Source organism: Monodon monoceros, unplaced genomic scaffold (genome assembly GCF_005190385.1).
Source record: "Monodon monoceros isolate NGI ecotype Baffin Bay Population unplaced genomic scaffold, NGI_Narwhal_1 Super_Scaffold_1, whole genome shotgun sequence".
Classification (NCBI taxonomy): Eukaryota; Metazoa; Chordata; class Mammalia; order Artiodactyla; family Monodontidae; genus Monodon; species Monodon monoceros.
Genome location: NW_021703765.1, coordinates 54,338,857 through 54,360,873, shown reverse-complemented (window position 1 = coordinate 54,360,873; position 22,017 = coordinate 54,338,857). Strand labels below are relative to the sequence as shown.

Below are 22,017 nucleotides of genomic sequence, written 5' to 3'. Positions count from 1 at the left end.
CCTGGGGCCTGATTTAAGGACAGGGATTGAAGACAGAAAAAGTGCCCAGATAGAACCCTTAGCATCCCATCTTGGAAAACTCTCATCTCTACTTTATTTGAAAACTGAGCGTGACCCCAGAGTGTCCCTGTGTTCCTGCTGCTCTGAGGGGTTAAAGGTCATACTGTAATTACAGAGAGCAAACAGAGCACAGGAAGTGAAGTGCTTTGTCATTACTGCTGTTATTTCTTGCCCTTCACTCATACCACCCTTGGGGTGTTGGCAGGTTATGTGCCCTGCAGACCTCACCACTCTCCAGTTACCAGGTGAACATGGGATGGAGCCAGTAGCTGATGGACCATTTTATTTGCTTTTCTTAGGCACCAGTTAAAGTCGTAGATGACATCTCCCCTCGATAAGCAGTAGACAGACGTTGAAACATTTCAACAGAATGTTTTGCTGGGTTCATCTTTCTTTTTTAATGGGGACTGGCACTGATCCATATTTCCTCAGTGAGTTTTCATGCTCTGCAGCCTATCTGGCTGGTAGACTAGAGTACACATAAGAGAGATGCCAGCTGTCTACAGCAGGAACTGAAATAATGAGTTGAGAAGTATTCAATTAATGGGCTGGAAAGGTGGAAATTAATTCAAATCATTGAGGACAACGTTACGTATACATTTTGTTTTTAGACATAATGGAATAAAAGGTAATGGTTTTTACTCCCAACTTTTAATATCCATTCATAAAGACCAGTGATACGGTAATTTCCCTTATGCATTGTCACTGGGAATGCATTATTGCACCAATTCATTTTTATGTTATATGATATAAAATGTATAAAGGATGACACCAATGTCCTATGTATTACTTGTAAGGCAGGTGCTACAATTGTTTTCAAATGTTGTGATAAAATTTTTGTTAAGCTACTCACCTTCAACCACCTTTTTCCCCTGTGACCATTGAGGATACACTGAAGCAAGCTTACATGTTGAGAGCTGTGATCCCTATTTATGGAAAGGACTGGAGCCGCCTGGCTCATCCCAGATTGTATGACCTTGACCGTTTTAGCTCAATGCAAAACAGTTGAGTTCACTGGATTAGAGATAATGAAGTAGAAATTATATACACATTTTTCACTTGCTTTTCCAGAGTTAATTTTCTTTTGAGTGAATGAAGAACTCATTTAGTAAAATAAATACAAAATTGTCATATATCTGCAATCCACCAGTGCCTCTAAATTGTGCTAACCCTACCTCAAGCCACAAGCAGTGAACTGATTGCTCCTCAACTTCACAGAATTCTAGCCTGTGTAGGAAAATGAACTTTGTAATACGAGTAGGCACTAATAGGGTATATTTGTTATCTTTTTGTCATCTTGGCTAGGATTAATTTTTCCCTCCCCCTGGGTTAACATAGTTTTTTACATAGCATCATTTCTGTGTGCATTTTATTTATTTATTAATAAATTTATTTATTTATTTTTGGCTGCGTTGGGTCTTCGTTGCTGTGCTGGGGCTTTCTCTAGTTGCAGCGAATGGGGCTACTCTTCGCTGCAGTGCGCGGGCTTCTCTTTGTGGTGGCTTCTCTCATTGCGGAGCACGGGCTCTAGGCGCGCAGGCTTCAGTAGTTGTGGCTCGCGGGCTAGAGAGCGCAGCCTCAGTAGTTGTGGCGCACGGGCTTAGTTGCCCCACGGCATGTGGGATCTTCCCGGACGAGGGCTCAAACCCGTGTCTCCTGCATTGGCAGGCAGATTCTTAACCACTGCACCACCAGGGAAGTCCTCCATGTGCATTTTAAATTAAAATATGAGTTGGGTTTTTTTTTCAACCATCCTTTTTTTTCATCTTGCTCTAGATTTTCTGTACACAGAGAATATATTCCAAATACAGGTGTAATATCTGCCTATGATATATATTCAAATGTGTATCATCTTTTCTGTTCATTTGATAGAATTACAACCTCCACCCTTTTCACAGTTTTCTAAAAAGGCCTAATGGTTGTACTATTAGATTTTAAAATAAACTGCCTGGTATATTATGTGATTCACTAAGTATACCAGATGGATCCAAAAGATACCGAGTCATATTGTTCAGCCTGAACACACATATTGATAACATTATCTGCCAGCATTTTTTTTTATCATTTGCAAATATTCTACCTGTTAAAGCTTCAGAGATTTGGAAGTATGTCTTCTGATTTTATTACTTCTTAGAATCCATTTTAATTCATATCTATTAACTCCAATCAAGTATTGAAATAAATAGCTTGAAGGCTGCCAAGAAGACAACATGACTTTAACATACAAAGCATTTAAACCATGTATATGAGAAGGAATTTTTCCACAGATAACAGCTTCTAACTTGAGAGTGCTTCTGGTCAGTAATGCCTTTGGCCTCGAAACAAAGCCGGCGTTGAGGGTTTTCTCCTTGATTTATTTCCATCTCTCAATGATCCAAAAATGATTAAAGAAGCAGCTCCATTTCCCTCAAAAAAAAGTTGTTTTCTTACATTGTCCATGAACCTGAGAGCTTTGACAAATTTAACTATAATTAAAGAGGAAAACCCTGGAAGTAATACTAATCTCCATAACCCTGGTTGGAGACCAAGAGAGGGGCATAGATGTAGCAACAGTTAGAATTTTGAAATCAATGGGTCAAAGCTTGTCGAAGATGAATGTCTGATTAGTGTTTCCCAGAGTGCCGTTGGGTCTGGCACTCAGCTAATTCAGTAAATGGAAAAGACACCCCTCGCACTTGGGGGCTTTGATTATCGGTTTGGTTGTCCCCATTAATTAAGTAAACAGTGAAATGCTCACTTGCCCACTGAATTTCCTCATGCTCCGTGGGTATAGACTGAAGGTGAGCATTAAATAACACCTGAAACTGCATCAGAATTACCTGCCGTGGTGACTAAATATGTAAACTTCTGAGCCCATCCCCCACCGTCTTCCCTGTGACAGGACTCTAACTATGTGGCTCTGGTGATGCCGGGTTTCGGGAGCCACCAACCCACCTGAGGGTCAGTGACCTGCCTGGGGCCCGTCACTTCGATCTCACCTTTTCAGTGAAGGATCATCCTCTTGATCACTTTTCTGTGTGCTCACTGTTTTCTGCTGCTTGTGCCACGACTGGGCGACCCTTTTGCTCTTTATGCCCCTTGTCGTGCTGATTTTAGGTCTTTCTAAAGAGAAATCTGTACAAAATGGGAATTTTGAACTTACGGCAGAATTTGAAAGAATCCCTTCAGCCTTATTTGCTATATACCATGATGCAAACACATATCACATTCAACTATTGATAGCATCTGAATATTTATTATAAAACTTTTAATCCTCATATTTATGTAATACACCTCGGAAAGCATCTCTGTTGTGATCTCTGTGCAAACCTATGCAAATATGTTATTTTCACTCATTAAAACAAAAATGACAGCACTTTAAATAATATGTAAATGTGAAGTCTTGAGTCTTAAACTAGTTACAATGTGTCTTATGTAGTTAATTTCTATTTTCCATAGTTTGCTTTGCTGGAAGCTTTTTTTTTACTATCTACAGTTTCAATCAGACGCATGTGATTTAATTTTATTTTGGGGTAGCTAATTTGCATCCTCAGAGAAACTGTTTCGCTCTTTCTTCATCCCTCCCTCCCTCCCTCCCTCCCTTCTTTTCTCCGAATCTGATTCTCAGACCAGATGCTCAGTGCATTTGCTGTGCTCTGACTTGGAGGTTTGAGGCTGACAGCCAAAGCTCCCTGCGACCCAGGGCGAGACGCGAAATGAGCCCCCGTCACGTGGGTCTAACAACGGTTCCTACCGTCTGGGTTTATTTTCCTTCAGCTTCTTCTTCCTTCTGAAATATCACTGGAGAGAAAAAAAGACATAAAACATCTGATTTTGTTCTTCACTTCCTTTTCTATTTCCAGCCACCTGTTCCCATTTTCTAATTAACCCCAACACAGCAACAAGAGCCAAGATTCTCATGGTTATATAAGAAGGTATAATAAAAGGAAAGCCACGTCTACTAGAATTTTGCCCAAGGGAAACTCGGCTTCATGGTTGAAGAAGGCGTTCTGTTCTCTCTTTGTCCAATTTGTAGGGGAAGCAGTGGTGATTTGCCTTCTCACTCCTCTGCTACAAAAACAAATCAGGTGTTTTTGCGTGTATTGTGTGAGGAAGGCAAGGCTTCCTGTGAGCTCAGAGAAGTCTGGAGGTGGGGTTCGAACCCAGTACTTCTAGGACAGGGGCCCCCTCCGCACAGGCTGACGGCCTCTGAGCACCTGCTGTGAGACCTGATTCATTAGAGCCCGATGTGTGCAGGGTTCAGGGAGTTGATAAATGCCTGGAGAGTCTTCATGGCAAACGATTGACCAGGAGGAACAAAATCACGCTTCAGCCTCTGAAGGGACTTTTCACACCGCCTTGCTCTGAAAAGTATTTGGAACCAAATGGAGGGTGCTGAGAACTGACACGAAGGGGGCTTGTAAGGATGAGAAAGGAGGAGAGAAGGGAGAAAAACAGGCTGATAGGAAACGAGAGAGAGGAACTTGCTGTAAAATTTCAAAAGTCGTCATTGGCCTGGTTAGATGTGGCCTAGAAACTGGAGCAGCCTTTCTGATATTCTTACGCCAGGGTGCCTTCTGCACGGAGGCCCGGGCTGGTGCCAAAAGGACGTCTCCTCAGCTGTTTCCTCCTGAGCTGGACTCATTGCAGTGAAGCAGCAAAACGTAGCAAAGGCGGCCAAGAGCCGGGAATCAATGGGAGCAGAGAGAGAGGAGAAGACAGAACAGATTGGAGAACAGAAACTGAGCACCCAGTACAGCAGTCCTTCACCCAACAAATCCTGAGTGTCTGCTGTGAACCAGGGCTGTGCTAGATCCTGGGGTCAGAGGGGTGAGCAGGAAAGATGGGGTTGTGCCCTCGGGGGCTGATGGTCTCGTGAGGAAGGACGGACCATTAGCACAGGCCAGGCTGCTGCGAGCAGATGGGTGGTAGGTTCATTCCTGACAGCTGTTTATTCCCCCTTGATGAGAGACTTTCAAAGAGCTGCAGTATAAGGAAGACTTCTTCTCAGGATTAAGTTCAGAAAACTGAATACGGCATTGCTACCAAGGGTCAAGTGCCCCATGTTAAAGGTTTTGAATTTTAGACAAAGGTGGACGGCTTGAAATCCATGTAGACCCAAACTCTTTTGCTTTTTGTATTTTAATTTATTTAACAGTCACCTTGGTCAGGTTCCCCAACCTTTTTGGCACCAGGGACCGGTTTCATGGAAGACAGTTTTTCCTTGGACGGGGGTAGGAGGTGGGAATGGTGCAGGCAGTGATGGGAGTGATGGGGACCTGCTGCTCACCTCCTGCCATGCGGCCTGGTTCCTAACAGGCTGCTGACCGATACTGGTCCGCGGCCCAGGGGTTGGGGACCCCTGACTTTGGTACTCCTTGCTTTAAGTCACAGTTCTAAGCACACAAATATTCACATATTTAATCTTCATAACAGTCTTATGAGGGAGGTGCTGTTATTGTGCCCACTTTATAGGGGATGAAATTGGCTTGCTCAGGGTCTCACAGTGCTCTGGGCTCAGTGTTTGGGTCCTTCCCCAAATTCATATGTTGAAATCTTAACCCCCAAGGTGGTAGTATTAGGAGGTGGGGATTTAGAGAGGTGATTAGGTCATGAGGGTGGAACCCTCATCAATATGATTAGTGCCCTTATCAAAGAGGCCCCAGAGAGATCTCTCCACCCCTCCACCATGTGAGGACACAGTGAAAAGACATCTGTGAACCAAGACTCAGGCCCTCACCAGAAACCGAACCTGTGGGCACCTTGATTTTAGACTTCCAGCCTCCAGAACTGTGAAAAATGAATGTTTGATGTTTAAGCCCCTCGATCTGTGGTATTTATGTTATAGTAGCCTGAACAGACTAAGACACACAGTGAGTGCTAAGGGGCATTCAACACTGGGTCTTCTAGTGGTGAACTGAACACAAAACCAAGTGAGAGAAGGAGGGAGGGCTTGGGGTCAGATGAGAGACAGGTGCCTGGTCAGCAGGGCCCTGAAAGCCACGGTGAGAGGTGAGCTTTCACTCCAGCTGCAGTGGGAGACCAGGGGAGGTTTTGAGCCGTGGAGTGACATATTGGGTTTCCATTTAAAAAGGTTCCTCTGGCTGCTGTCAGAGGAGCAAGTGGAAGGATAAATAAAAGGTGTAATAACAGGACAATGACTTGATGTGGGGAAAAAGAAAAAATTAGGAAACAAGCCCTGGCATGTGTTTATGTGGTTTCCATGCTGTGCAGAGGACGAGTTCATCTTTGGGCTGCATTCCGAGCTGCCAACTCCTTGCCTTCTGGAGACCAGGTGACAGCAGGGAGGTGTCATGGAAAGGACTCCTGGCAGGCAGTTCTAATCCCAGCTCAGGGACGTACAGAGTGGGACCCCAGTGAGTGGCTTCACACAGTATCTGGGTCTCCATTTCTCTGCTTAAAGAACTGAGAGACTTGATTATTTATCCCTGTTCATCTTTTTAAGTCTTAAAATATTTTATGATCCTTAAAAACTGTGAGAAAGCTTGAAGACATCACATCCTTCCGAAAGGTGAAAACTTGGCCTGTCTTGTGCGAACCTGGCACATTTAGACATGTAGTCAGTGTTTCGTGAGTGACTATTTAGGAGCAGGTAGACTTGAGGATGGCTGTTGGAAGGCTAGTTCCACAGCACGCCCCGGCTTCTGCTCACGTCCCTCCATCAGGAATTCGTTTATAGCATCTGTCTGCCTCTCACTGCTTCTAGCATCTCTAGGGTGATGTGGGAGCAAGAGGGACCCTGGGGGCCATGAGCTGTTTCAAGGGACAGGGATGCTGCACCTGCAGCACACACTTCCTGTGGCTGGACGACACGGTCTCACAGAACTCCTGCAAGTTTTCAAACGTATATGGAGGCTGTGGAGATTAATAACATTTTAATTCATCTAAAAGAATTTCTGAATTCATAGCCTCTTTTTGTCATTGGGTCATGAGGGGCTATGTGAAATACTTTGACGTGACAAAGGAATCATCTTCAAAAGGTTGGGAGCTGCTCCTTCAAGGAGAGTAGGAATGCTTTTACTTTACATGAGAGGATAGTGTTCCTCTGGTTATCCTCCTGAGAGTCCTGCAATATACTCCTATCCTCCAGGGATGAAGAATGACTATTGAGAGATTCTTTAGACAAGATATTAAAATGTAATCTTGCACTGAAGACTTGTCACAGCTGGGAATTTGATTCCTTCTTTAGCAGAAAAACAGTGATTGTGAGGATTACGCTGTTTATTTTTAGGGAGGACAGTACGAGAGGGATTCTTCTTTCTTTTTTTTTTTATAAGGCCGCACCATGTGGCATGCAGGATACCAGAGGTCGAACCTACGCCGCCTGCACTGGGACCGTGTCCCCTGCATCGGCAGGCGGACTCTCAACCACTGCGCCACCAGGGAAGCCTCTTGTTTTTGCTTATTAAGGATTCCTCCGAAGGCACTCAGAGAGCTGGTATCAGTTCCTTCCTTCCTCCCTCTCTTTCTCCTCTTCTTCCTCCCTTTTCATTTTGAGTAGGAAGGGAGAGCATGTGGCTAGTTTTGCCTAGGAACTCAGAATCTTCTGTTAAATATTTAAGAGATCTGGTAATTCGGTCAAGTAATTTTCATCTGAATGAGGACAGGAAACCTCTGGACTGTATTTCCAGCTGCTCCAGAACTCTTGGGAGGACAAATTAAATGGCCTTGTGAGAGTTTCTGTGGTCAGAAAGTACCATGGATGTGCTGGTTATTCTTACTGTGTTTGATTAAATAAAACCACAGCCTTGTCTCATGAATCAAAGATTTCCCCTGCCGACAGTCTCACACACACATTTACACACTCACACACTCATACACTCAAAGTATTCACACACACGCACACCCCATCCATCCCGGGTCTGCAGCAACCCCAGAAGTGGCCACTAGGGGGAAGCAGAGGCTGCAGAACCGGGCGGTGGGGGAAGCCGAGCCTCGGGGGTGGAGGGAAGGCCTGGGGCAGGGACCTGGCTGCGAGGGTGGGAGGGGCGTCCGCGATCCCCAGCGTCCCCAGATTGGTTCTGCTTTCTTTTCGGGTCTAGTATGTCGCCTTTTTTAACATGCGCTCACATGGTGCTTACCTTTTCTGTCCCCTTAATACCGGGCTCCCATATTTCCAGAGTGGCCATCTGGGCTGTGACCCCACCTGCTGTCCCTTCCTGGCACATCCCTGGCATGGGGGACTGCGGGAGGCCACAGTTTCGGCCAGCTGGGCTTGTTTGGTGGCCCTGGGAGGGGAGGACAGGCAGTGGGTGACATGGCCACCCGGGAGAAGTGAGCTGATTAGAAAAGCTGAGAAGAGGGGCAGTGGATGTCACAGGGTGGTCGGGGGCCCATCTCCCCCTCCCGCCCCCTGTTGTTTGATGTGGATAATGGGCTTGTTTTCATTCTCATGGAAAGTGTCATGCACACCATAGTTTGAGGACAGATTCTTGGTTTCCCCTTTCCTCTGCATGGCCATTCCCGAATCCGTCCTGCATAGAAATTCTAGAGCTGCTACTGACCACAAAAAACTAGGAACCAGAGGAGTTGGGGTTCCTTCGTCTTTGTGGTGAAAGGAGGGAAACTTGAAGCTGAATTTTGCAGAAATGCACGTGGAGGTCAAAACCGCCTTTCGCGTCTCTTGGAACTCATAACCCAGTCTTGATGGAGTTATTTGCTATCCAAGTGTTCAGAAAATTAAATACCTAAAGCATTTCCAAGATGGCATTTTTACAGACATTTTTCCTGCCTCAGCTTCCTCAAGTGAAAAGCTTTTTTCTCTTGTGTGTGTTTGTGTGTGTGTGTGTGTGTTTCCATGACAAAAACTGCTTAGTTTAAGGTAGCCTGACTTATGAATTTTTTTCCTTTATGGTTGTTACTTTTTGTGTCCTGTTTAAGAAATATTTGCCAACTCCCAGGTCATAAAAATATTCTTTTATATTTTCTTCTGAAAGCTTGATAGTCTTTTAAACACTGTTTTCCTTAAGAGCAGTTTTAAGTTCAGAGCACAATTAAGGGGAAGGTAGAGAGATTTCCCAAATACCCCCTGCCCCACACATGCACAGCCACCCCCCTAATCAACATCCCCACCAGGATGGTGCATTTGTTACAGTCAGTGACCCTACATGGACACGTCATCACCCAGAGTCTGTAGTTTACATTAGGCTTCACTCTTGGTTTTATATTAATACATTCCATGGGTTTGGACAAATGTATGATGACGTGTATCCACCATTATAGTGTCACACAGAATATTTCCACTGCCCTAAAAATCCTCTGTGCTCCAGCTTGTTTTGCTTTTCAAATACAGATATGAAATCCACCTGGAACTGATTTTTAGGCATAATGGGAGGTAGTCAAAATTCTTTATTTTTCCATATGAATAACTACTGGGCCCGACCCCATTGCTTGAAAATGCCATGCTTTCCCTACTCCACTACTGTGTTGTTTTTTTTCATAAATCAGGTGACTCCAAATGTGTAGGGCTGTTTCTAGACTCCTTATTCTATTCTACTGGTCAGTTTTTCTACTGCTATATCAATATCCCACTTTCTTAATTACTATAGCTTTATGACTAGTATTGAGAGCTGTTGAAACAGGTCCTCCCTGTGTTATTCTTTTTTCAAAATTACCTTTGCTCTTTTTGGCCAAAATACTCAAATTTGATTTCTAGATTAAAACTGTCTTTTCCTCTTCAAGTTTTATGGGCATGATTCCTTATGGCTCTCCTAAAAATAACACATGGGAGGCCAGTCATATAGTATAAGTTTAATTATGTTCTAAAATAAAGAGATAGCTCTACAAGGGCAAAGCTTTCTAGGACACGGTAAGTCCGTGAGTCACACGTCTGTCCTGCCCGCCAGGGTCAGGGAAAGAATTTCCCTTTTTTTCTCTTTCCGAATTCCAGCTGTCTTTCAAGGCCTGCTCCAAAGCCGCAGGTTCCCACCTGGATTACGTAACTCCCCTCACACTTGCCCAGCCGCGATTTGGTGATGATGCAGTGTTACTCTCAGGAAAAGACCCGCCGCCTCCCAGCCTCCCAGGACCTCCACCATCTGGGCTGGACCACTTTCCACAGCATCTCCCGTTTCCCCCTCCCCCCATGGTACCCAGCCTTCAGGTCCCCACAGGGCTCTGCCCCACACACTCTGGGGACTTTCCATTTGGGTTTGATCTTTCTGCCTCTGCGCAGTTCTTCGCTTCTTGTTCCCACAGCCTTCCTTGTATGGGCTGATGCCTTGTGAACCCTTCAAGTCCTCCATCTGGGCATCCTTCCCTGGCCCCCAGACTACATCAGCTCCCCTTGTAATATGCTCCCCCTTCATGGCGTGCATCGCAGCTCAAAATTATAAACCTGATGGATGATTTGATCAACGCCTGACTCTTCCACTAGATTCTAAACTCCAATAAGGCGGGATCCAGGACTCATCCTTTTTCATCTCTGATATCTAGCCTAGTATTTGTCACATAGCAACTGCTCGGTAATTCTTCTATGAATGAATGCATGCGTGAATGAAACACTTTGGCCTCGTGGCCTATGTTACTCTTCACAGCACCCTGCATGCAGATGCTCTATAAATATCTTTCTGATTCATCTTACCTTGTTCTGTAGGACATTTTAATAACGAATTCTGTGTAGTTTCTAAGAGTAGCTTGCCACACTCTGAATTGAGAGGCCTGGCCATTGCAGGCAGAGTCAGGGTGATTCTTCAGGCCCTGTAACTTGGTTTGATAGGGGTGGTAGTGGTAATCAAATATGATTTAGAAGTGTCCCCAACCTGCCATACCTGTCTTGCTTTCCATATCTCAAGTCTACCTTTTGGAAACCCCTGGGAATTCATGTCACTTCACCTTGCTCAGTGACAAAGCAGGGCAGCCAGGAGGGCTTCGTTGGCATTTGGCCTAGATGAGTGAGAGCTAACATCTGGTCCATCATGGAAAATTCCTGTAGTTACAGAGCTGGAAAATAGACTATCATTCCATTAATAAAGGCACCAGAATTAGTTCTTGTTCTCTGTGCTTCATGTGCTAGTCATTGATGAATGATAATCCTGTCTTTATAGTCTCAAGCAGTCAGAGGGGAAGATAAAAAGTATGCTCCCTGGTCACCATCAGCAGCGCTGCATTGGAGGGAGGGGGCAGGCTGTGGTGGTCGAGCCCCATCCTGTCCTGATAGGGACGTCTGTAACTTGCATATTTAATGGGGAGAGGCAACAGCTAGAGATGCCGCTTCTGATACAGCCTCTGCCCCCCTCCTCTGTACAACCAAGGGAGAAGCACTAATTGGATTCTGCCTCAAAAATGGGAACACTGACCTTTTCTCAAATCCACCAAACTGGAATATAATAGGGTTAATGTCGTAGAGGTAAATGACACTTAGGTTCTTAGGGGAAAAAACAGTGTGTGTGTGTGTGTGTGTGTGTGTGTGTGTGTGTGTGTGTGTGTGTGTGTGTGTGTATATATGTATAGTGTGTGTGTGTGTTACGCGGGCCTCTCACTGTTGTGGCCTTTCCCCTTGGGGAGCACAGGCTCCGGACGCGCAGGCTCAGCGGCCATGGCTCACGGACCCAGCCACTCCACGGCATGTGGGATCCTCCTGGACCGGGGCACGAACCCGTGTCCCCTGCATCGGCAGGTGGACTCTCAACCACTGCACCACCAGGGAAGCCCAAACAGTGTATATTTTTATCAGGAGGACCTTCCTATGGCCCTTAGAGGCATGGTTTTAATGGATATAAATAAGGAATTAAGACCAGTTATTAACCACATTGCAGTGGAGGTCCTCAGTTGCCTTCTGGGGCTGGGGCAGGTGAACAGCAGGATCTGAGGGCGGGGTGAGCCGGGGGGCTCAGGGAAGCACGACCACAGGGATGTCTGAGTGTGTGGGGGTGGGGGTGGGGGGGAGTGGGTTATGATTCAGGGTGGAAAGATGCTGAAGACGAATTAGGTTACATCACATTCTTGATTTCAGCGTATTTATATTGGGCATTTTGAGTTTAAAGCTAATTAAATTGATGCATCATCTTTTGTGAAATACCAAAAGGATTTGGTAAACATTAATTAGGCTAGAGGACGTTTACATCATTTAACACTAGGCAATTGGCCACCTACAACATGTAGGTGATTCATTAATTTCAAGTAAATTTAATGCATGTAATTAAATGGCAAGACTCTGAGGGTTTCTGTGGCTGGCTCTGCCTTCCGCCCCACGTAATGCACTTCTTCACACTGACTTATATTCAGAGTGTCCACCGGGATGTTCTCAGAGACCCTGTCCTTCTTCGTGAATGCCAGAGGAGCACCGGCGAGCTGTTACACTGGATGCACGCCTGCTTCCTCCACCCTCACCGGCACCCCGTGCTCTGCCCCCCGGGGGGCCTGGGTGGTTCCTTCCTGTGTTCCACCTCTTGATCCAACCTGATTGGGTCAGAATGAGCCCCAGGCATTCAATCGATGGCCTGGCCTGGAAGTCCTGTATCTCAGGAATGACGGGGTTGAGTCGTTCGTGTTCTTGCACAGGAATTTCGACTGAAGAAATGGCCGGAATCAGGCAGTTGCAAGTAGAATCTTAGGTGAAAGGTTCTCAGAGATAAGGCAGTGTGCCAAATCACGAAGCACTACAGGTCACGAGTAAGTAAAGGCCACGAAGTCAGGGAGTCAGGCTGGAAGAAAGGGAGCATTGTTAGTTGGAAGCAGCCGATGGAGAGTTGAAACTCTCTAACAGCAGAGAATAATCTAGACAATCCAATCACTGGAGCTATATTGGGTTATTACAATTTCTGAACTGAAATGTAAGACTCAGCCGACCATTTCCATGACATCTGGCTATGACACGTGTATCCCCACAGTAACACCCCCTACCCCCCCCACCCCCCCCAAAAAAACTTAAGGAAACAGAAGAGAGTATCTTTCCTTGCATGCCAAGGAATCTAACACACAACATGTATCTGAGGTTTATGTAACTTTTTTCTTTCAGTTTTATTGAGATATAATCGACATACATCATCATAAAAATTTAAGGTGGACAGCATAATGACTTATGCATATTGTGAAATGGTTCCTACAATAAGTTTAGTTAACATCAATCATCTCGCATAGATACAACGACAAAAAAAGAAAAAATTTTTTTCTTGTGATGAGAATTTTATGATATATTCTCTTAGCAACTTTCAAATTTATATCTGAAACTTTCAAATGACAACTATAGTCATTGTACATTGAGTTAAATCCTCAGTACTCATTTATCTTATAACTGGAAGTTTGTACCTTTTGGCCACCTTCATCCAATTCCTTCACCCCCCGTCTCCCACCTCTGGTAATCACAAGTCTGATCTCTTCTTCTATGAGTTTGAGTTTTTTGGTTTTTGGTTTCTTTTAGTCCACATATAAGTGAGATCATATGGTATTTTTCTTTCTCTGCCTGACTTATCTCACTTAGCATAATGTTCTCAAGGTCTAGCCATGTCACAACAGCAGGATTTCCTTCCTTTTTAATGGCTGAATAGTATTCCGTTGTGTGTGTGTGTGTGTCTGTGTGTGTGTGTGTGTGTGTGTGTGTGTGTGTTTGTATCTCACAACCTCTTTATCCATTATCTGTTGATGCACCCTTAGGTTGTTTCCATGTCTTGGCTGTCATGAATGATGCTGCAATGAACATGGAGGTGCAGACATCTCTTCAATATACTGATTTCATTTCCTTTGGATATGTACCCAGAAGGAGAATTGCTGGATCATATGGTAGTCCCATTTTTTATTTTTGGAGGAACCTCCATACTGTTTTCCATAGTGGCTGCACTAATATATAATCCCACCAACAATGCACCAGGGCGCCCTTTTCTCCACATCCTTGCCAGCATTTATCTCTCTTTTTTTTTTTTTTTTGGTACGCGGGCCTCTCACTGCTGTGGCCTCTCCCGTTGCAGAGCACAGGCTCCGGATGCGCAGGCTCAGTGGCCATGGCTCACGGGCCCAGCCACTCCGTGGCATGTGGGATCTTCCCGGACCAGGGCACAAACCCGTGACCCCTGCATCGGCAGGCGGACTCTCAACCACTGCGCCACCAGGGAAGCCCTGCCTTTGACTTTTTAGTCAGTTTATCTTCATAATGGATGTAGACCATTTTTAAAGTCTTTACTGAATTTGTTACAATATTGCTTCTGTTTTTTATTTTATGTTTTGGCTTTTTGGCCGTGAGACATGTGGGATCTTAGCTCCCCGACCAGGGATGGAACCTGCACTCCCTGCACTGGAAGGCAAAGTCTGAACCACTGGACCGCCAGGGAAGTCCCTATCTTCATAATGGATGGACGAGGGGAAGACGATTTAGCTCAGATATTAAGTCACAGCTAAATTTAGAGTAGATTTTCTTCTCTTTCTCTTTCTCTCTAAGAAATCAGCTTACTCTTATCCTTAGATTCTTCCTTCCTCCACCCAAAGATTGAAAAGTAGCTTCACACTAGGGACTTTTTAGAGTTAACACAGATCTGGTTTGGCTAAGATACTCTTTCCAGGAGCAAACGTGGACCGTTTGAACTGTTTTTGTTTGTCCACACACTTATGCTCTTTGTTGGTCGTAGCCAGAGCTCCCTGAGGATCAGGGAGTGCAAGTGTATATCCTCCCTCTTTTCAATTTAGCCTTGCCCTTGCGTGGAAGTAATTGCTTCTTTGTTTTAGCGATAGAACCTCCGTGAGTTGTAGCTGGACATATGGCTACCCGGTTGAAGACTGTATTTCATAGTCGCCTGTGTGGTAGGTGTGCCCATATGATTCAGTTTCCCACCATAAAATGTGAGCAGAGTGATATTCACAGGGTCTGTGGCAATTCCTCAAAAGGAACTGACCTGCCCTCCCTTTTCTCTTTGGCGTCCTTCCAGCCAGATGGGACCTTGGTTAATAAGCTCCACCCCTGCAGTTGAGGGCAGAGTAATGAGAGGGAAGGGAGTGGACTCTTGAGAGAACCTGTTGGAGCAGGACCACCTACTCGCAGGAGAACCTCTGGGCTGTTACAGGTGAGAGCAGGCAACGTGTCTTCCCGTGTCAGCTCTTCTATGTTTGAGTTTCTCCGTTACAACTGCCCAGTCTGTACCCCAGCCAGTACACAGTGGTGGACACTAAGTGCTCAGGAACCTCACTGAGTGATGAATAGGTGTTATGTCACTTGATCTTCTAGCAACCACCCCTAAATAGATACTACTTGCCCATTTTACAGATGTGCAAACAGACTTAGGAAGGCGAGGTGACTTGCCCAAGATCACACGGCTGTAAGTGGTAGAAGGAACTTGGACCCGGCTCTGAAGTGCTTCGAAACACGTATCCTTAATTGCTGTGCCCTCGCGTCTCTTGATATTACTGTTCACTCTTTTTTCTAAGAGAATATTCGAAGTATTCTTCTCTGCCAATTTAAAGTTTCAGTATGTTACACATCGCGACTCTGGGCTCTACTGCTTCTCTGCTTGGTTTGGTGTAGATTGCTCACTTTATTCTGCTGTTTTTGGGAGGTGGGGGTGGGAGCGAGGACCATCCTTTAGTTTTGAATACATTCATTTTGCCTCATTCATTAGACTGTAAATCCCTCAGGGGATAGTGCTAGTGACACATGCTGAGTAAATGACGGTTACACGTCTAAAGAGAAAAGATATGTCTGGTCTTCCAGAATGATGCAGTATTCTCTTGTGTGATGTTTTTCTCACGGGTGTATAAATTCTGTTGTTAATCGATCAGTCCTGGTGAAAACCAACCCCCATTTAAAATACATTTTTATGGCAGAATATTTGAATAGAGGTAACACTGGAAGAGATGATTTTGAATAAGGAACGATGCCCATTCTACTTATTCTAAATATAAGCAGGTGGAATTTAAAATTTTCATAATGACACTTCAGCCAGATGTTAGATTCATGATCATTCTGCCACGTATGAGTTCGTGTGAAGTTTGCTGCATGATTAAAGAAAGTTCAAAATAATAGTGCTTCAGATAAGATGTATTATTTTTTTTTCTAACATGAGAAAGGTCTGGAGGTGGGCAGCTGAGGACTGGTATGGTGGCTTCGTGGTCACTGGATGCTCAAGCTCCTTCTAACTTTTTCCTCCCAAATCCCTGAAAATGGTTTCCATTCTAAAGGTTCCCTCCTGGTTACCAAGAGCCCTGGTAGAGACAACCATTGTTTCAGAGTTGCAGGCAGTAGGATGGGGAGGGGGCAAAGGGCCTTTACCTTCCTTTTCCCTCTTAAAGACCTTTTCCAGAATTTTCACTAAATGAACCTCCACCTCACTGGTCAGAACCTAGCTCTACCTAGTTACAGAGCTGCCCAAGTAAAATCAGGGTTTTGTCTTGTTTTTAAGGAAGAAGGAGAAGGGTCAATGTTAGGTAGACTGCCTGCCTTCTAATTAGAAAATTCCCACCATTCTAGATCGGGGTGGCGAACTATGGTCCATGGGCCAAATCTGGCCTGCAGCCTGGTTTTTAAATTTATTCTTATTTCTTATTTTTAATAGCTCATTTCAGGTTACCACAGCAGAGCTGAGTATTTGTTACAGAGATTGTAGAGCCCACAAATCTAAAATATTTCCTGTCTGGTCCTCATTAGAAAAAGTGTGCCAACCCCTGTTCTTCTAAATCATGGGGGATGGATTCTGAGGAATGAATGGTTTCATTCCTTGGGGTGCTATTCCAGGAGCAGCATGGAGCTTAATATGAATTCAATAATAATCTGTTCTTCTCCAGCCCCAAGTGAAGTTGTATCCATTAAGCATATGTTTGCCTGCAAGTACCATAAAACCTGACTAGTGGCAGATGAAACAAAAAGAAGTGTATTTATCTTGGATACAAAGAAGTCCAGAAGTATGTGGTCCAGGATTGGTACAGATGCTGAATGATGCTTTCCAAATGGGTTCTTTTTTTTTTTCTCCCCAGCCATGCCGAGAATGTTGGCTTTCTTCTCATGCTTATTGTAACACGGCTACAGCACCTAAAGGTGTAATGTCTGCATCCTGCAGAGGAAGAAAGGGAAGGTGCCAAAGGGGGCATGAGTCCGTCCCCCTTCCAGAAACTTCCCCAGGGTCCTCATTGGCCAGGACTATGTCTCATGACCACCGCTAGCAGCAGAGGATGCTGGGATGATGAGAATAGAAATTGGGCGCATCACTGGGGCAGACACATGGAGGTTGTGTTGGAAAGGGAGACGTGGAGACAAGAGTGGTGTGTGCTGTGTAGGGCCCCCCCGCAGCTAATGTGGGTCCCTCTAGAGATATTACCTTTGTTAGAGTCTCTCCTTTCCTACCTGCCTTTGCCTGTCACAGTTCCCAAAATTAATTAATTAATTAAGATTAATGAATTAATCTTGTTCTTTTCACCTCCCTTTTGTATTCTCGGCTAGGTGAGAAACCTGGAAGTGAGCCTGAAGAGGCGAAGCTGCAGATCGCCAGCAAACAGATTGTGCAGAATGCCATCCTGCGGGCTGTGCAGCAGGTCTCCCGGGAGATTCGGCAGGGGGAAGCCGGGGCTGGCGACACCCCCCGGGGCAGCTTCCGGCCGGGCGCGGGGGAATTAACCAAGAAGCATGAAAAGAAGTAACACGGTGGATGGGGCTCTTGTCACACGCTTGGTTTCCAGCCTTTTTTTTAGCATAGGATGCGTTGCCAAAAATGTTGCCAGTAAAGCAGACCAAAGTGTCAGCGACACCTAGCAGTAGGATGAATTCACACTAGGCCTTGGCCGAGAAGCACTGTTCTGCAAAAGTGCATTAGATGATTCTGTTTATATTAATGCAGTGCCTCTGAAACGTAGTCGGGCCAAACATGACACTGTCATGGCAAAAGTAGTTCTGCAGCACAATTCATTTCTAAAGTTCGTTTTTTTTTTTTTAAATGATTCCCTATGTTTATTTACTTTGGCCTTGTATGCATTCTGTCTGTGACCTTAACCAGCAGTTCTTTCTGCTGAAACACCGAGAGCTGTACTGTGATCTTTATAATATTTAAACAAGATGTGCTGGAAAGGTAAAGGAGTGGTGTTACAGTCCTCCTCAGATATGGAATGTTAGGCTTTACTAAAGTGGGTTCAGGTCCAAGATCATATTAAGCAAAGGCAAATTCTAAGTCCCTCAGGATCTTACCAAAGCATGTATTTATATATATTGTTTTTTTAAAAAGGAGGAACCCAGCTTTTCCAGAACTCAGTCTCAGTTCTGTCAGTTGTTTGATAGTTAATGTTTCCTCTCTGTGCAGAAATCCTTGGGAAATACTATGGATTTCTTTTTCCATTTCAAGATGAAAATAAGACAGGTGAATCTAAATGCATGAGTCGCCGATGTCGGCAGCCCCTTGAAGAGAAACTGGAGTTGTAGATTCCATCTTGGAGATATCCTAGGGTCAGCTTATGGGGTGCAGGGTCCTTGGAAGGAGCTCTGGGGACTTATAAATGCTGTGTTGCCATCAGACTAGGTAGGCACTTGCACTAGTACCTTGCTAATAGGAACTTTTCTTTTCCCATCCACAAATTAGATTTTTTTTTGAGATTATGAAAATCATACATATCATGAATGAATGACACATAAAATGGGAAAATCATTTCCTCAACTGAAACATGAAAATACAGTGGGATCAACAAAGCGACCATGCTGTGAAAGCAGTCATGGGAGCATATGTGTGTGAATGAATAAAGCCATCTCTGTTGCAACAGAATGACTTCCGCTCCACTCTCATGTGGGTACCGCACAGCTTTCTGTGTCCTTAGAGTCCCATTTCCTGGGTTTCCCAACAGTTACTAAGTTGATGCTACTGGGAACAGATGAAGAATTTGACCTTTGTTAGAAATTTTTGGGCTTCAGAGTATCAATGTTTACGTTTGATAGTTTTTTAAAAAGCAAAGTATCAACATATGAAGTGTGACTGATATTAAGACATACTTCTAGAATTCCAATATGTTACACTTTCCAGAATGAATACTATTGAGAAATAAATGAAAACAATCTCTTACCAGTTCTGTTAGACTGTCTCACACCGTGTACAGATGGAATAAATTCACAGGGAGAATGTCTGTGGGAGGGAGCAGAGGGGTTAACATTTAAATATGGTTTGTTCATAATTTTCTTTAAGTAGTACTCATGACAATTGAAGGATGAGTTTAAGTTGACCTGAAGTCATATAATGGATGTGATATAATTGTACAGCCTAGATAATAGGGATGAAGATATTAAGGGAAATTATTCAGGAGTACCCACAAATAACAAAATAAACCCAATGCTTGTAATTTGCAAGTGATCTGGCACTCTGTTTACTGAGCTGTCTGGATATAACCAGCCTTGGCTTTTGCTGCCGTATGTCAGAAACACATAAACACGTTCTCTTTCCTCTCTGGTGTGTCTGTGCTAGTATGTTGGGGATCTTGGAGAATATCTGATTAACCTCTCTATCTAAATGTTATTTATAAATAAAATATATCCAGCTTTGAAATACGTTGTCATTTATAGCCAAGTTTTCTTCGCCCTACTCTTTGGTCCTTTCACGTGGGGCTACGAGGCATCCCAAGGCTGTTCTAAACCTCTAGATCTCGTGACCCTGAAAGCACTTCTTAATAGGCCTTCACTGTCACTGTCTGAGGACAGCTGTGGGATGGGGGTTCCTGAGGCTTGAGCAGAAAAGGATGCGTGCTGGGAAGTGGCCTTTTGATCTCAGGAAGTAAAGGTAAGTAGATGGGGGAAAGCCGAGTGTCTTTCATGATCTTTGTGAGATGGAAAGTCTCCAGCAAGAAACAGAGATACTGATAAGTTCTTGGAAGGAGAAAAGAAAGTCAATCCCTGCACTCGACAGGTAGGTGCCGCATCGGCAGAATCCTAAGAAAACTCAGCCATAAAAATAAATGCATCCGTTAAACTCCTCCTTACATCTGCCTTGGTATAAAGTTATGGGGTTTTGAAGGGGCCGACAGAACTTCATTCGGCGTAGGATCAAGGTGGGCTGCCCCTTGGTTATTACATGAACCAGCACAGAGCTTTTGGTTTTAGGAATGAGTGGGAACATGTATTTCATGCCCTTTACCTTCCTGGCTTAATAGATAGTAAATGCACGTGGGCTTCCCAGCTCTGCGTGTTCAGCTGTTTGTCTTGGGCTTTGCCTGTCCCTGGGGTGGAACTGGAGACAATTCTTTTCTGCTGCTTTGTTTTTCTGTAGTCACCTACCCAGCGTGAAGAGTGTTGTAAGAAGAACTCACCGCTTCATCCTTGTTTCTCTTTCAGCTGCTCAGTCTTCCTTTATGGTGTGGTTTCAGGTTACAAATAAATGAATGAACATTTAAAGATAATCACTGAACTTATGCCGTTCAGGCTATATTCAAGGTTTAAGGTCTCTATAAAAAAACTACAGAAAGGAGGGAATTTTACATTTATCCACAGTAGCAACTCTTCTAAGTAAAATACAGTAGAGAATTAAATCTCTGAAAAATCTGGTAACTTGTTCAGCAACTCTAGTACCCAAACTGGTAAAGAAACGAAATACTCCAGTTTGAGTAATTTGTCAGTTTATGTAAAGAGAAAGTAGAAAATACCATAATAATATCAGCTCTCTTGGGTGTGAGAAAGTTTTCTGAAATATATGACTACACACTAACTCACGTATCTCATTGTCACAACTTCATAATTAAGGTGTAGCTGGGAAGATTTTATTCTCCTTTTGCAGAGGAAGTCACACTGAATCTCAGAGAGGGTAAGTATGAAAAGTGAGTACTATTGGGTGTAAGAATACACACATCAGCATCACTGATCTTTGTGGGCATATGCATTAGGTAGGGAGCTTAAGAATATCAATTCCAGGGATATCTATGTTAAGATGGAACAGACTGCCTTACAGAATCAGAAATGTAACACATAGTAAAGGGCCAGCAAAAATCATTATCAGGAGCAAAAGCTCAATGCCATCACCCTTGAAAAGTGGCAGCAAAGAAAAGAAACGAGAGACTCCAGAAGTAACAAAATAGAAAATCACAACAGAGCATGTGAAGTTGCTTCTCTTCCCCTTAGGCCTCAGCAGTTGCAGAATCCTGACCCAGATGTGGAGAAAGGTGAATGAGGAGGTGACATTACTGTTTGTCTTCTGGCTGCAGTGTAGGGGAAATGACCATTGGGAAGAAATAGGCGAAACAGGAAAAAGGACTCCTTTCAGAAAGAAGTGACGACCTGGTCTTACAGAAATGAAAAAAGAAAGAAAATACATGTTAAAAAATCCCCTCATTGGGGGGGGGGGTGGAATGAATTGGGAGATTGGGATTGACATATATAAACTATTGATACTATGTATAACATAGATAACTAATGAGAACTTACTGTATAGCTTAGGGAACTCAGTGCTCTGTGGTGACCTAAATGGGAAGGAAATCCAAAAAAAGAGGGGATATGTGTATATGTATAATTGATTCACTTTGCTGTACAGCAGAAACTAACACAATATTGTAAAGCAACTATACTCCAATAAAAATTAACTTAAAAACAAAAAATAAGAAATCCCCTCATATTCTAGGAAAATGGATACAGATGCTCCACAGCAATATTTCGAAGAATAAAAGAAAAATTCTTGAAAATTCTGGGCTGAGACCTAGTCCTTTACAAAGGTAAAACTTCAGGCTGGCATCAGACTACTTCATAGCAGCGTGTGACAACCTAACATAAGGGAGAAAGGCTACAGAGTAGCTCTGAAGGAAGGACAGTGTGAAGGAAGGGTATTATTCCCAGCCAAGATGTCACTCAAGAACAAAGGCAAGCATAAAAAAAAAAAATCGTACTCAAGGGCCCTTCTTTGAAAAACTGCTTGGCCGGGAACTTCAGCCAACTAAAAAGATAAATCGAAATAAAGAATCTAGGTGAGGGGCTTTCCTGGTGGTGCAGGGGTTGAGAGCCTGCCTGCTGATGCAGGGGACGCGGGTTCGTGCCCCGGTCCGGGAAGATCCAACATGCCGCGGAGCGGCTGGGCCCGTGAGCCATGGCCG

At 44.2% G+C, this 22,017-nt stretch overlaps 1 protein-coding gene across 2 annotated transcripts in view; it reads left to right on the top strand.

The window, feature by feature from the left end:
• The window catches only part of AKAIN1 (A-kinase anchor inhibitor 1), a 77,960-nt gene extending 58,077 nt beyond the window's left edge, over positions 1 to 19,883 (top strand). The window contains exons 1-2 of one of the 2 annotated variants that reach the window (XM_029226171.1): positions 13,677 to 13,779; positions 17,417 to 19,883. In XM_029226171.1, the coding sequence (XP_029082004.1) occupies positions 13,677 to 13,779; positions 17,417 to 17,613 (300 nt within the window). In that variant the 3' untranslated portion in view covers positions 17,614 to 19,883. Of the gene's footprint in view, positions 1 to 13,676; positions 13,780 to 17,416 lie in introns of those variants that run through there. The other variant, XR_003794120.1, reaches the window with a different exon arrangement.
• Positions 19,884 to 22,017: the final 2,134 nt, after the last annotated feature.